Source organism: Schistocerca americana, chromosome 2 (genome assembly GCF_021461395.2).
Source record: "Schistocerca americana isolate TAMUIC-IGC-003095 chromosome 2, iqSchAmer2.1, whole genome shotgun sequence".
NCBI lineage: Eukaryota > Metazoa > Arthropoda > Insecta > Orthoptera > Acrididae > Schistocerca > Schistocerca americana.
Window position 1 is genome coordinate 697,930,425 of NC_060120.1, and position 16,655 is coordinate 697,947,079.

The following is a 16,655-nucleotide window of genomic DNA, read 5'->3' on the forward strand; positions in this document are numbered from 1 at the left end:
GACGGGCGTTCATCAATGCAAGAGGACATTCTACTGGGTACTAGAGGTACCGATGTGTACAGCAATCTGGACCACCACCTCTCAATGTCTCGCGGTATGATGGCACAACATGAAATGTGTGGTTTTCATGAGCAATAAAAAGGGCGGAAATGGTGTTTATGTTGATCTCTGTTCTAATCTTCTGTACAGGTTCAGAAACTCTCGGAACCAAGGTGATGTAAAACTTTTGTTGATGTGTGTAGTATAGTTTATGTGAGCAAAAAGTAGCCTATCAACATCTTGAAGGGGTTACACCAAATTTCTCTCTCCCTCTTCAATGGAAATGATATTGTACAAAAATTTGCCATTAATGGAACTTGAGTAACACATCGTCTCAGTATTTCGTTTTCGTACATTGGCATTCGGACCGTCATCAAAGACATCATTTCGTCATTGATCAAAGAAATTATGTTCCTAGCTTAAGACATAGTGAAATTGTAGCCAATTTGCAACACATCCATAGTAGATTAAACGGATAGGTCTTTTAAATAAAATAAACCGCATTCTTCTCTCCTGAAATTCGATACTTGTCCTGCCTATACCAGAAGAGTGACCTAATTTAATCATATTTTAGAACGTTGTGATTATACAGGATTTTAACTGTCACAAGCGTATTCAATTTATATCGGATATTTCAATACACTTCTATTAAAGAGCAATAAATTGTCAGAGCGCTTCGTAGTTCTTTACATGTCAACAATAAATACATGGGCTTATTTAGTGTCACATAACTTTGTCCCTGCTACTTCCACAGCTACAAAGAGTCAGAAGGCGCCCTTCACAGTCTTACAGAACAATAGTTTCACAAATAACAGACCACGAGCCGAGTGTAAGCGTGCAGCTGGGAAAGCACTCCAACTACGAGTAACTAAGTAGCAAAATTACTGCCCAACACGAACCACTACCCCCCTTACGGCTTGTAACATCGCACATCCAAGTTTCGATGTGTAGCTATCTGTTTCCTCCTTCAAATTCCTCTCTCTCGTTCGATTTTTATCGTCTAATAAATGCTTAATGTTGAACAAAGAATAATTAAATAATACTTCGCAAAATATGCTGTCCGTCCCAGAGGCTATTTCTCTAACTTAAAAACTAATATACGAGAATGTTAACGTTCGTATCCATATAGTGCCTGAATTCGTCACATATCTTTCGTTAGTTCTTGGATCGATAAGTGCTACCGATTTTTCTTAGCTTAAAGATATTTCTTAGTATATTAGTTACTTTTCTGCATGCTCAGTGTCTATTGTTTTTCCCAGCGTTAAGGTTTCTAAAGCGCAGAGTCTCTCAGTTTGGGTCACTGACGTAACGTCTTTTATTAAGCTTCAATTTTACTTTCTTATTGCAGGGTTTTTCGTTAGCTGTAATGCCATCTCCACATTGCTGACACTCTATTTGTACTTACGTCAAGATCATTCCAATATACCGTTACTGAAGGTGCGAGCATAGGGAATAGGTTCTCAGGTATGTGACTGGCTCGAACACTACTTAAGTAATACACTCCTGGAAATGGAAAAAAGAACACATTGACACTGGTGTGTCAGACCCACCATACTTGCTCCGGACACTGCGAGAGGGCTGTACAAGCAATGATCACACGCACGGCACAGCGGACACACCAGGAACCGCGGTGTTGGCCGTCGAATGGCGCTAGCTGCGCAGCATTTGTGCACCGCCGCCGTCAGTGTCAGCCAGTTTGCCGTGGCATACGGAGCTCCATCGCAGTCTTTAACACTGGTAGCATGCCGCGACAGCGTGGACGTGAACCGTATGTGCAGTTGATGGACTTTGACGAGGGCGTATAGTGGGCATGCGGGAGGCCGGGTGGACGTACCGCCGAATTGCTCAACACGTGGGGCGTGAGGTCTCCACAGTACATCGATGTTGTCGCCAGTGGTCGGCGGAAGGTGCACGTGCCCGTCGACCTGGGACCGGACCGCAGCGACGCACGGATGCACGTCAAGACCGTAGGATCCTACGCAGTGCCGTAGGGGACCGCACCGCCACTTCCCAGCAAATTAGGGACACTGTTGCTCCTGGGGTATCGGCGAGGACCATTCGCAACCGCCTCCATGAAGCTGGGCTACGGTCCCGCACACCGTTAGGCCGTCTTCCGCTCACGCCCCAACATCGTGCAGCCCGCCTCCAGTGGTGTCGCGACAGGCGTGAATGGAGGGACGAATGGAGACGTGTCGTCTTCAGCGATGAGAGTCGCTTCTGCCTTGGTGCCAATGATGGTCGTATGCGTGTTTGGCGCCGTGCAGGTGAGCGCCACAATCAGGACTGCATACGACCGAGGCACACAGGGCCAACACCCGGCATCATGGTGTGGGGAGCGATCTCCTACACTGGCCGTACACCACTGGTGATCGTCGAGGGGACACTGAATAGTGCACGGTACATCCAAACCGTCATCGAACCCATCGTTCTACCATTCCTAGACCGGCAAGGGAACTTGCTGTTCCAACAGGACAATGCACGTCCGCATGTATCCCGTGCCACCCAACGTGCTCTAGAAGGTGTAAGTCAACTACCCTGGCCAGCAAGATCTCCGGATCTGTCCCCCATTGAGCATGTTTGGGACTGGATGAAGCGTCGTCTCACGCGGTCTGCACGTCCAGCACGAACGCTGGTCCAACTGAGGCGCCAGGTGGAAATGGCATGACAAGCCGTTCCACAGGACTACATCCAGCATCTCTACGATCGTCTCCATGGGAGAATAGCAGCCTGCATTGCTGCGAAAGGTGGATATACACTGTACTAGTGCCGACATTGTGCATGCTCTATTGCCTGTGTCTATGTGCCTGTGGTTCTGTCAGTGTGATCATGTGATGTATCTGACCCCAGGAATGTGTCAATAAAGTTTCCCCTTCCTGGGACAATGAATTCAGGGTGTTCTTATTTCAATTTCCAGGAGTGTAGAATCCAGTATGTTCTCCTAGATGGCGAGTGTTCATCACAGACATGGATATCGTCAGGAGTGTCCCAGAGAAGTGTTTTAGGACCGCTGTTACTATTTGTATACGCAAATGGTCTGGCGCCCAGGGGGCCAGCAATCTGGGGTTGTTTGCTGATGATGCTGTGGTGTTCGGGAAGGTGTCGAAGTTGAGTGATTGTTGGAGGATACAAGATGACTTAGACAAAATTTCTAGTTGGTGTGATAAATGGCAGCTAGCTCCAAATACAAAAAAACGTACGTTAAAGCGGATGAGTAGGAAAAACAAACCCCTAATGTTCTGAGACAGCATTAGTAGTATCCTGAATGACACAGTCAAGTTGTTATCTGGGTGTAACGAAGCAAAGCGGAATGAAATGGAACGAGTGTGTGAGAATTTTGGTAGGGAAAGCAAATGGTCGACTTCGGTTGATTGGGTGAATTTTAGGGAAAGTGTGGTTCTTCTGTAAAGCAGCTCACATACAGGACGCTACTGAGTACTGTTCGAGTGTTTGGGATTCGTACCAGGTCGGATTAAAGTATGACATCGAAGCAATTTATAGGCGGGCTGTGACTCTTCAGGCTTTCCCGACGGATCATGTTGTGCAAATCTCCCAGCTGTATCGACGAAATATTATGGGATTTGGAAATAGGATCCGACGGTAAACTCGAGAAGAGTATTTGCATAGGCGGGCTATTAAAGTTTTGCCAGTAGATTCAAACAACACGCAAGTGTTGACAGAGATGCTTCGGGAACTAAAATGGGAATCCCTGGAGGGAAGACGACGCTCTTTTCGAGGAACACTACCCAGAAAACTCAGAGAACCGGCATTTGAAGAAGAATGCACAACGAATCTACTGCCACCAACATACATTTCGCGTAAGGACCACTAGGACAAGATACGCGAAACTGGGCTCAACGGAGGCATATGGGCAGTTGTTTATCCGTCGCTCTATTTGCTATTGGAACAGGAAAGCGAATGACTAGTATTGCTACAGGGTACTCTCCGCCGCGCACCGTACGATATGTTTGTTTGTAGGTATGTATGTAGATGGAGATGGAGAGTGTTTCATCCGGGTAAATTAGTTGAACTGCCAAATTTGTTTCTTCCACAATTCTATGTGGTGATAGATTTCGGATTTTTCTTGAAACTGGTCATAAACGTATTCTTCTCGAACGATATCTGTTGGCCAGTTTCTAACGCTACCTCTTCCAAAAACATTTGTGTCATAGTCCATTCAGTATGCTCTGATCATAGCATGAGGTCACCAAAACAAATGCTAAAAATGAATTTTATGCCATATTAAAGTGCTTTTTCCAATTATTTGATAATTTTGTCAAGGATGCAGCTGAGAAATAGTGGAGTTATAAAAATACCTTGTCTCTTCCAACAATAACATCTCAATTTTCGTTTACCCTGATGTAGGGAAACCATGCTCCTCCCTGTAATGACTCCAGCATGCTAACCACTGTACCATTTAGCTGGGTAATGTGTTCTATTTGTTCCTCCAACCGACCATGCAGAGTGTCCTCTGGCAGAAGAAACGCCTGCAGTTACTGAGATCAGTTTAGTTCACTTGTTTTAAGCAACGAATGTGTTAGTACATATTTTTAGTCGACGGAGATCTTGCGCTTGTAGCACATTTCTTGCACCAGCCGTTGATAGGTTGTTGTCTATTTTCTTGACTATTTGATTTGCGTGTTTCCACAGTTCAGTTGTTATCGAATCTTCTTCAGGCAGTTTATCGTTCTCCCGCGCCGTCTACTAATTTCGGCTTCGCCTGGAGATACTGAATCGAGGTAGTGTAGAGTGTTTTTCTTGGCAGACACGCTGCTGGAAGCAGAGCAGTGTTTGTCATCCGCCTACCTCTTTCCCCTCTTCCCATTTCCCACTCCTCCGTTTCTCTCTAAATCTTGGTCTGACCATTAGTGTAGCTTGAGATCTAGGTTAGGTTGGAAGTGACAGACTGGTTGCGAGTTGGCGAAACCAACGACCGTCAATACGAAGTAATGTTTGTGGTAACAGATTGATCTGGGGCGTATCCATCGTCACGGTTCGGAGGTGGCAACATCCACTCCATATTAAATACAAGTCATTATGGCGGTCCGAGAACTCTGCTGTGCGAATATTGTAGTTTGCATAATGATGGAACGAATGTGACCGTCTGCTGCTAACATTTCCATATCTGGAAATAAATTTTCTGTATTCCCTTTTCATTTCAATGAATAAAATTTATTGATTTCGAGATTTCGTTGCAATCTATTACAGAGCCACGAGCCTTCAAGTCCATGTATGAAATGTAGCAATCGACGTACAACACATCCATAACTAAAACATTTGCACAAAAAAAAATAGGTAACTGGATATTGCAACTGAAGTGGAAGAAAGAGGTAGAAGTAAGAAGACGTCCCAGATGTGCCTCACTGTTTCACATAGCGGTCTATCTCAATTGGAACCATGTTACATGAAGAAATGATTGTTAAGAGAGTATTATTAAAAATACAAAGCAAATAGTCTCTGTGGACATCATTGTAACACAAGTTCGTAATAACACGCAGTAGGCCATAAAAGACCACAACATGTGAATAAAATACTTGTACCAATTCGAAAACGTAGGCTTCCTGGCGTATGCTACTCATGAATAGCTCTCGTGTTTCCAGCTGGCTGGCAGTGATATCTCAACACTCTCATCCGGCTGGAAACACGAGGACTTTTCATCACGTAAAATGTCATTTAATAAAGCAGATATAACGAAAGAACTAGAGAGAAAAAAATATCAGAGGATCAGAAACAACGAAAAAAACGTTTTCAAGAAGAAGCTACTAAATTTAGAAAGCTTTCATGGCAGAAAAGTAAGAAATGAAGAAGAACATTAACAGAAATGATATCTGACGTTCCACAGGGAAGTGTTATAGACACTATGCTGTTTATAATCAATATAAACGATTTGGAAGACAATGTGAACAGCCCTCTTAGACTATTTGCAGATAATGCTGCAGTTTACCACCTAGTACAGTCATCAAAAGATCGATACGAATTACGAAATGATTTAGACAAGATTCAGTAAGATGTGAAAAGTGGCAATTGACAATGAACAACTGAAAGTGTGAGGTCCTTCGCATGAGTGCTAAAAAGTATCCGTTAAATCTCGATTACACGATAGATAATACAAATTAAAAAAAAAGATTGTCGATTCAACTAAAAACCTAGGGTTCAAAGTACGAACACCTTATATTGGAACCATCATATGGAAAATGTTATGCTGAAGGTGAACCAAAGCCTTCGTTTTATTTGCAGAGCACTTAGAAGATGCCACAAATCAATTAAAGAGCCTGCCTACACTAAGCTTGTCCGTCGTCTGCTACAGTATTGCAGAGCTGTATGGTATCCTTACCACATAGGATTGAACGGAGGACACTGAAGAAGTTCAAAGAAGCTCCAGCTCCTTTTGTATTATCGTGAAGTAGGGGAGAGAATTTCACGGACATATTACGCGAGTTAGGATGGCAACCTTTAAAACAAACGCGTTTTTCTTTAGAGCGAGATCTTTTCACGAAATTTCATTAACCAATTTTCTTCTCCGAATGCGAAAATATTTTGTTGACCCTCGCATACATGTGGAAGAACGATCATTGAAAGAAAATAAGAGAAATTATAGCTTGTAAGGAAATATTTAGGTGTTCGTTTTTCCACGTATTAATCGAGAGTGGAACGGTAGAGGAATAGGTTGAAGGTGGTTCGATGAATCCTATGCTAGGCAGTTAATTGTCAATCGCAGAGTAATCATGCAGATGTAGATCATTGGATACGTTCCATTAGTTAGGTAGTGCCATAAATTTCCGACGTGGATGTAGTAGATGTAGACGGAAGAAAGCAAAACATGGGTAGAAAATGTAGGAGCACAGAAAAAATAGGCAAAAAAGCAAAGAAGAAAGAGGCACTGGAGTAGCTACGTGATTCCAGTTGGTCAGTACGAAGGTAAAAATAGTAGCAGTATTAGGACGATTAGGTCACGAAGAATCAAAGTGGAATCCGACTGGGAACAAAAAAACAAAGGCCTCAAAGTCAATTGCCTAGCATTTGCAAATAATATCGTCCTACTAGCCGAGACCTGGGAAGAAGCCAAAGAACAGACCCTCGAACTACAAAAACAAGCTGAAAAAATAGGTCTCATAATCTCCTTTGAAAGGACCAGGATAGTGACAAACATGAAAAAACATCAAAGGATATTAAAGTTGGAGATCAAAAAATATAGATCATCAAATAATTCAGTTATCTTAGAGAATGGATCAGCTAGAACACCTTCGAGAAGAAAGCAATGGAATCTGGAAGTCAAGTTGAACTCGGCTTCCAACTCACCCAAAACACATATAACAAAAAATGGCTCAGAGCACTATGGGACTTAACTTCTGAGGTCATCAGTCCCCTAGAACTTAGAACTACTTAAAACTAACTATCCAAAGGACATCACCCACATCCATGCCCGAGGCAGGATTCGAACCTGCGACCGTAGCGGTCGCGCGGATACAGACTGTATAGCCTAGAACCGCTCGGCCACCCTGGCCGGCCACATATAACAAAAAATCTCTCTAATGGAATGAAAAAATAATACTTTATAATACGGTAATCAGACCAGAGCCCTGTATGCAACCGAAACCTTGTCCATCACGAATCATAGCCCAGCGGAAAAGCGAAATATCAAAGAAAGAAAGACAGATATTAAGAAAAATCCTTGGTCCCAGGTTCGACAACAGCAAACTAATTCACATTAAAAATGAGACCCTTTACCAAACTACTGAAAACTCTCTGGCACAATGAGGAAAAGAAGAACTGATTTTTGTGTACACATCCTCAGAATGAACCCATATAGATTCATAACAAAAATTTGGCTACTTCCGCAACAAAAATACCCAACCAAATTGGTTTACGGAAACGGAGAAGGGCTTAAGAGAACACCAAATCACAGAAAATACGCTTAGAGATAAAACTGAAAAAAAAAGACAAGATCAAGAGGATCCATGTCAAAATGAAAACCAAAAGAACAATCCAAATATCTGAAGATGAAATGAAAGAAAGGTAAAAAAGAATGGAGGGCAATAGTGGCCTAATACAAAGGCACAGAACATTAAAAATTGATTTCTTGACGCACCCCAACGTACGGTGAAACGAAAGAAGAAGAATGATGATTGTATTCTTCAAAGTTAAAAAATAAGTGCATTTATTGCCAGTGATCTATCGTCATGTCCGCCCCTGGTAGCTGAGTGGTCAGCGCGCCGAAATGCCATATCTAGCGGCCCGGGTTCGATTCCCGGCTAGGTCTGAGATTTTCGCCGCTCAGGGATTTGGTGTTGTGTTGTCCTTATCATCACCATTTCATCCTCAGCGACACGCAAGTCGACGAAGTGGCATCGACTCGAAAGACTTGCGCCAGGCGAACAGTCTACCCGATGAGAGGCCCTAGCCACACGGCATTTCCATTTCCATCTATCGTCATGCGCGCATGATCCTCAACGGTATTGTTATTTCCAGTTCACAAGTGCTAGCAGTTTTCCCCTATAGACTGGGCAGTGCGGTGTGGGCTCGTGACAGCATGCGGCTACGTGCATAACACAAAACCTCTGCCGAGCGCTACGAGGTGGTGTGGTCGTGTTGCAGGGGCGGCGCCGCAGGAGGAGCAGCAGCTGGTGTTCCGCAGCGTGCCCACCACCGTCAAGACCTCCGAGAACGACACCGTGCTGCTGCCCTGCTACGTCCACAACCTCGGTGAGTCCACTCGCCCACAAATACGCTCACTCTTTCTTTTCATCCGTTGCATTCTGTCATAACGGAGGACCTCCAGGGATGTGAATCGCGCCCGCTATAAGTAAAGCGAAGCTCTGCTTTTTGGCCGCCATGGGTCAATCGACAACCACTGAGCGCCTTGTCATCTTCTGCTAATGGCGTCATTTGGATGCGGTGTGGAGGGACATGGGTCGTCACACCGCTCTCCCGTCTTTTGTCAGCGTTCCAGATTTAGGAACTGGTACTCCACACTCAAGTAGCTCCTCAGTCCGCATCACGAAACTGAGTTCTTCCCATTCTCGACCGTCTACCAAGCAAAAATCCTTGACAGTACCGGGAATCGATGTTGGGTGCCCCATATAGCCGTCAGACACACTGACGACTGAGATGTACATTAGAAGGGCACTAAATCTGTAGACTATCGGACTTACCTAAAATACACATATCCGCACCATCTTCAGGTAGACAAATGTTGCAGGCATCTTTGCCTTGGCCAAGTTTTATCACTTCTTCCCAATGTTTGAATCTAATGCACTCCGCCTCCATTTCTCCAACTATTGACCCCCGTATTCTTTACCAGATGAGAAGGATCGTACACCATGAGAAACACATGAGATAGCTTCGCCAGACTTTTCACAATTAAAATAGAATTCAGACATGACTGTATCCCTAATTCTTGAGAATCCTGACTGCTTTTGTCACCACGTCCCGCCATTCTTACTTCTCCACATAGACCATACCTTTCCGTAGCTTTATTTCTATCGCCTTTCCCTACCAGAACATGAAACCATCCCCATCAACTTTAACCTACCCTAGTCCTTTCACTCCAAATAAATGCTCAAACCAATACCTTCCTTACGTAACTACAATCGTACACTCCTCCTACGGCTCTACTCTTGAATCTTACCAATACTCTTCCAACATCCTTTCCCGTATATCTTGCCCACTCCCATCTGCTTCCAATCTCACTCCTGGGAAATGTTACTGGGAGTCGTCACGACCATTATTGTTACAGGTCTGAAGAAAACATTCGCCATGTCATCAAGATTGATATTACCTTTTTCCTCCTTGTGAATGTTTCTATGTACTTAATTACTTCAATGAAAGGCTGAAGAGCCCCAGTATAGTAACAGTCAGCCCGCCCGCCAGAAATATAACTAACAAATAAATAAAACAGTCTTCACACGGACTAAAATGATAATTATTAAAGTACCTCGAAATTAAACACACACACACACACACACACACACGCACACACACATACACAAAAGGCACTGCTGTCCCAGACACATTAAGCAACTACTATTTGCTACTGCTAACGCCTGCCAAAGTCTGCGCACATACAACAGCTCACATGACCAACGATGTTTACATTCCGATGAGGAGAGCTCTAAGCAGTTTTAGTCAGCTATGAGTTTTTAGTCATCCCGTTCTTACGATACGAACTGGACATCATTAGGCAGATGCAGTTGATTGAAGACACATCAGTGGTGTTTGTATAGGATAGCCGAACGTCGTAAACAGAGTCTTTTCAGTGTTTAGGGGTAGAAACTGGGAGGGTAGGCGCTTGTATATTGATATAAAGGTGAAGCAGACGTAGAGTTGCCTCTATTTAGCTTTTTCCCCTTATTGTTATTTTAATTCTAATCAGGTGGGTGACCGGTAGAAGAGGTTGTTGTATTCTCTTTAGCAGCTTTTATGTCGTCTCGTTGTCTCTGTAGAGTTGGACCATGGGTCTCCGGAATCCTCGTTCTATAACACCAACTGCACGCAATTACTAACTGGGTTCTTTATTCGTAAGCAAAGAGCTACTTAAAGTTCCATATACTGCTCCACAAGCTCTCTTCCGTATAGTACACGTTGCCTCATTGCGGTTGAAGAAGTCCGCTATGTGCTGCATGTCTCTGTGCTAGAGGCTATGTCTGCGGCTCCGTCTCGGTGACACACTGGAACTCCACTGCGTACAGCCTCCAACTGGCCATTAAAATTGCTACACCACGAAGATGACGTGCTACAGACGCGAAATTTATCCGACAGGAAGAAGGTGCTGTGATATGCAAGTGATTAGCTTTTCAGAGCATTCACACAAGGTTGGCGCCGGTGGCGACACCTACAATGTGCTGACATGAGGAAAGTTTCCAACCGATTTCTCATACACAAACGGCAGTTGACCGGCGTTGCCTCGTGAAATGTTGTTGTGATGCCTCGTGTAAGGAGGAGAAATGCCTACCATCACGTTTTCGACTTTGATAAAGGTCGGATTGTAGCCTGTCGCGATTGCGGTTTATCGTATCGCGACATCGCTGCTCGCGTTGGTCGAGATCGAATGACTGATAGCAGAATATGGAATCGGTGGGTTCAGGAGGGTAATACGGAACGCCGTGCTGGATCCCAACGGCCTCGTATCCCTAGCAGTCGAGATGACAGGCATCTTATCCGCATGGCTGTAGCGGATCATGCAGCCACGTCTCGATCCCCGAATCAACATATGGGGACGTTTGCAAGACAACAACCATCTGCACGAACAGTTCGACGACGTTTGCAGCAGCATGGACTATCAGCTCGGAGACCATGGCTGCGGTTACCATTGACGCTGCATCACAGACAGGAGCGCCTGCGATGGTGTACTCAACGACAAACCTGGGTGCACGAATGGCAAAACGTCATTTTTTCGGATGAATCCAGGTTATGTTTACAGCATCATGATGATCGCATCCGTGTTTGGCGACATCGCGGTGAACGCACATTGGAAGCATGTATTCATCGCCATACTGGCGTACCACCCGGCGTGATGGTATGGGGTGCCATGGGTTACACGTCTCGGTCACCTGTTGTTCGCGCTGACGGCACTTTGAACAGTGGACGTTACATTTCAGATGTGTTACGACCCGCGGCTCTACCCTCCATTCGATCCCTGCGAAACCCCACATTTCAGCAGTATAATGCACGACCGCATGTTGCAGGTCCTGTAATGGCCTTTCTGGATACAGAAAATGTTCGACTGCTGCCCTGGCCAGCACATTCTCCAGATCTCTCACCAACTGAAAACGTCTGGTCAATGGTGGCCGAGCAACTGGCTCGTCACAATACACCAGTCACTACTCTTGATGAACTGTGGTATCGTGTTGAAGCTGCATGGGCAGCTGTACCTGTACACGCCATCCAAGCTCTGTTTGACTAAATGGCCAAGCGTATCAAGGCCGTTATTACGGCCAGAGGTGGTTGTTCTGGGTACTGATTTCTCAGGATCTATGCACCCAAATTGCGTGAAAATGTAATCACATGTCAGTTCTAATATAATATATTTGTCCAATGAATACCCGTTTATCATCTGCATTTCGTCTTGGTGTGGCAATTTTAATAGCCAGTAGTGTAACTAGCTAACTAACTAGAAGGAACTAACTCACTAACTGGGCGTAACAGGCTCGAACTAACTGACTAACTAACCGGCCTTCCGGTCCACGGCGACGATCTTAAATACTGGCGGCTGAGAGGGCGTTGGCTGCATGTTTCCAGCGAATCTTTTCGTTGGCCTCTATAGACTCCCTCGTAACCTCTATGCTGCATGGTGTGTTGGCGCCAGTGTACGCCAGCACACTTATCACCACTCTTTACCTGTAGTGTTACATTGTTTACAGGTGATGCATCATATAAAACAGTTAATAAGATAATTTGATTCCGAAACCAAACGCAGGTGACAGTTGAATGCGTATCAGTATTTGAAGGGAACTTATTTGAGACTTAAAAATACACAGGTGTTATGATGATGCTGCCGCAATGGTATAATAATGATGCTAGTGGTGTATAAAGCTGTAGCTTTTTCCATTAATATCTTTCATTCTGTATCCCTAAATTTAGAGCAGACTGCTCGAGTCTGATGCAGGTACCAAGTCAGCTGGTAGTAGGCCAGAGGAAATCCTAGTTGGGAATATCTGGCAGGGGATTTCCAGTTCCGTCATTTGTCTTACTGCCAGAGAAAACCTCCCAAAAATCTTGGTCAGAACTGGAAATTGTGCCTAATTTTATTTTTGGGAAAACATGTTCCATCGAAAAAATAACAAGGCTTAGTATAAGTATATTCGTGAATGCGTAACAGAGTTAAGTCGATTATTTAGCCCACGTGTTCAGTGTTGCTATGTCGATGCGTGTTACAAGACTGATGGGTCAGTATCCCTCCAGCGGTCATTTGCCTAATTATTGTGTCAGTGTCTTGCAGAGATGCTGTGCTCAAGCTAGCTTGGCGTACAGTCCATCGTCGTTGCCAACCCTGAACACGATGTTGCGGCTTGCAGGGGAGTCGACGGTGCGCTGGTGGTGGTCGGGGCGGCTGGTGGCGGACTCCGGGAATCCGTCGCTGGAGTCTCCGCCGCGCATGCGCATGTGGCCCAACCACACGCTGCAGGTGGAGCGGCTGACGGCGGACGACACGGGCGAGTACACGTGCGAGGTGGTGCGGCCGCATCCCTGGGGGCCCGTGCGTCAGCAGCACGCCATAGAGGTCCTCTGTGAGTACACCGCCAGCGCTCTGCTGTGCGCGAACCCACTAACACAGCGTTGACGTTACTCGCAACTCTCTAGTTAAACTTCATCTTTTCACAATAACAATACGAACCTGAATGAGCAGGTGTACTTGGAGTCATACGGCCACTGGGAGGTTGCATTTGATATCAAAATTACCTCTTTACATCTTTACACACATCCAGTACACTACACGCACACGCAATCAAAATCTTCTGTGTGAAGCCAGGCTATGCACCAGAGGATATGTAGGAACAGCCATAATGTGTGAATAATATAGACTTAGTTTGTCAATGAGACAATCGAAATACCTGAGTGAGCATGTTTGCAGGGACCTACATGTTCCTTAGGGAGATTTCACGGGAGCTACTTGTCCACAGGCTCGCTGTTAGTGGTCTCATTGTAAAATGGTAACGTCAGTGTCGCACTGAACCAAATCACCACCGTAAAGAAGCTAACTCTAACGCGTACTGTACGGGTCTGTGAACAGACGTCGTTCTCAGATATTGCAGTAAAGGAGGGATCCGTCGAGAGGCGACAGGACTCGGTTTTCACGGTCATGCTGTCCACGAAGTGGTGACTGTCTGTACAACGTAAAAGAATAACTGAACTGAAAAATTGTTTGTATCGAGTCGTTTTATGCCGAAATTAATTACCTGGTGTAAAATATTGTGGTCCTTAAATGGAATTAATGTGTTAGGTATTCGATTTCAGTGACAGTGAAGTGGGTACGGTATGATATCGTAGTATCTGCATTTGTGAACATATGTTTAGCGTTTAATAACAAATTACGTTTATTCTATATTTAATCCCAACCAGTATTTTTTGTGTATCTCCAATATTACCCTGATTGCGTTTTATTTGAATCTGTCAGGCTTCTTTAAAATAACAATAAAATTGGCATCCCAGTCACACATTCTGCACCGGGGTCAGTCTTAGCTCTCAGCAGCGTTGGTTTAAACAACAAAACTATAAACTGTGCCACAAATTTATCTATTCTCACTTGGAACAGGTTGCAACCTACTGCAGGTGGTGGCTAATGTCGGCACTGACATGTGTCGCTGTGGATCGGAAGAAATTCTCTCTGGTTTCCGGCGGCTATCTGAGTTGGTGAAGACTGCCAGTCTTGCTAGTGAGATGAAGGCAAAGCTCACCATCTGCAGCATCGTCGACAGGACCTATTTCGGACTTTCGGTACAGTGCCGAGCGGAGGATCTGAATCAGAGGCTCAGACGGTTATGCGACCGTGTAGGCTGTAGATTCCTCGACTTGCGCCATAGTGTGGTGGGGCTTCGGGTTCCGCTATATAGGTCAGGTGTCCACTACACACAGAAGGTGGCTACACGGGTAGCAGCGGCTGTGTGGCATGGACTGGGTGGTTTTTTAGTTTAGACAGTCTCGGGAAAGATCAAAAAGGGCTCCAGTCTCAAAGGGTACAGGGCAAAGAAACGACGAGAATCGACCAAGCAACAGTCGATATTGTAGTTGTAAATTGTCGTAGCTGTGGTGGAAAAGTACCAGAGCTTCAAGCGCTGATAGAAAGCACTCAAGCTGAAATCGTTACAGGAACAGAAAGCTGGCTAAAGCCGGAGATAAATTCTGCCGAAATTTTTGCAGAGGCGCAAACCGTGTTGAGAAAGGATAGATTAAATAAAGTAGGTGGTGGTGTGTTTGTGTCTGTTAGTAGTAGTTTATCTTGTAGTGAAGTTGAAATAGATGGTTCCTGCGAATTACTATGGGTAGATGTTATACTCAACAGCCGTACCAAAATAATAATTGGCTCCTTCTTCCGACCCCCCGACTCAGATGATATAATAGCTGAACGGTTCAAAGAAATCTTGAATCTCATTACAAATAAATACCCCACTCATACAGTTATAATTGGTGGAGACTTCAATCTACCCTCGATTTGTTGGCGAAAATACATGTTCAAATTCGGTGGTAGACAGAAAACATCCTTCGAAATTGTACTAAATGCTTTCTCTGAGAATTACTTTGAACATTTAATTCATGAGCCCACACGAATTGTAAATGGTTGCGAAAACACACTTGACCTCTTAGCCACAAATAATCCTGATCTAATAGAGAGCGTTATTACGGATGCAGGGATTAGGGACCACAAGGTCATTGTAGCGAGGCTCAAAACCATATCAACCAAAACCACTAAAAATAAACGCAAAATATATCTATTTAAAACAGCAGATAAAAATTCGCTTGATGCCTCCCTAAGAGAGAGTCTCCATTCCTTCCAAGCTAATTATGTAAGTGTAGACCAGATATGGCTCAAATTCAAAGATACAGTATCGACAGCAATAGATAGATTCATACCGCATAAGTTAATGAGAGACGGGACTGATCCACCATGGTACACAAAACACGTCAGAACACTGTTGCAGAAGTAACGAAGAATGCATGCCAAATTCAGAAGAACGCAAAATCCCCAAGACTGGCTAAGTATCACGGAAGCTCGAAATTTAGTGTGGACGTCAATGCGAGATGCTTTTAATAGTTTACACAATGAAACATTGTCTCAAAATACGGTAAAAAAAACTCAAAGAGATTCTGATCTTATGTAAAGTGCACCAGTGGCAAAAAAACAGTCAATACCATCACTGCGCGATAGCGATGGAAATGTTACCGATGATGGTGCCACTAAAGCGGAGTTACTAAATACAGTTTTCCGTAATTTCTTCACGAAAGAAGACGAAGTAAATATTTCAGAATTCGAAACCAGAACAGCAGTTAGCATGAGTGACATAAAAGTCGATACCTTGGGTGTTGCGAAACAACTCAAATCACTTAAGAAAGGCAAGTCTTCCGGTCGAGATGGTATACCAATCAAGTTCCTTTCAGAGTATGCAGACACAATAGCGCCTTTCTTAGCAACCATATACAACCACTCACTTGGCGAAAGGTCTGTTCCTAAAGACTGGAAAGTAGCACAGGTCACACCAATATTCAAGAAAGAAAGTAGGAGTAATCATTAAATTACAGACCCATATCACTGACCTCAATTTGCAGTAGGATTTTGGAGCATATACTGTACTCGAACATTATGAATCACCCTGAAGAAAATGACTTATTGATACGTAACCAACACGGATTCAGAAAATATCGTTCTTGTGCAACGCAACTGGCCCTTTATTCCCATGAAGTAAAGAGTGCTGTCGACAAGGAATCTCAGATCGATTCCATATTTCTAGATTTCCAGAAGGCTTTTGATACCGTTCCTCACAAGCGACTATTAATCTGATTGCATGCATATGGAGTATCGTCTCAGTTGTGTGAATGGATTCGTGATTTCCTCTCAGAGATGTCACAGTTCGTAGTGATGGACGGTAAATCATCGGGTAGAACAGAAGTGATATCTGGCGTTCCGC

General features: G+C 44.3%; 1 protein-coding gene across 1 annotated transcript in view; it reads left to right on the forward strand.

Moving 5' to 3' along the window:
• Positions 1-16,655, forward strand: part of LOC124594352 (limbic system-associated membrane protein-like) — a 237,642-nt gene that overhangs the window by 142,977 nt on the left and 78,010 nt on the right. Inside the window, exons 3-4 of the mRNA XM_047132719.1 lie at positions 8,632-8,739; positions 13,050-13,262. Coding sequence (XP_046988675.1) covers positions 8,632-8,739; positions 13,050-13,262 — 321 coding nt within the window. The remainder of the gene's footprint in view (positions 1-8,631; positions 8,740-13,049; positions 13,263-16,655) is intronic.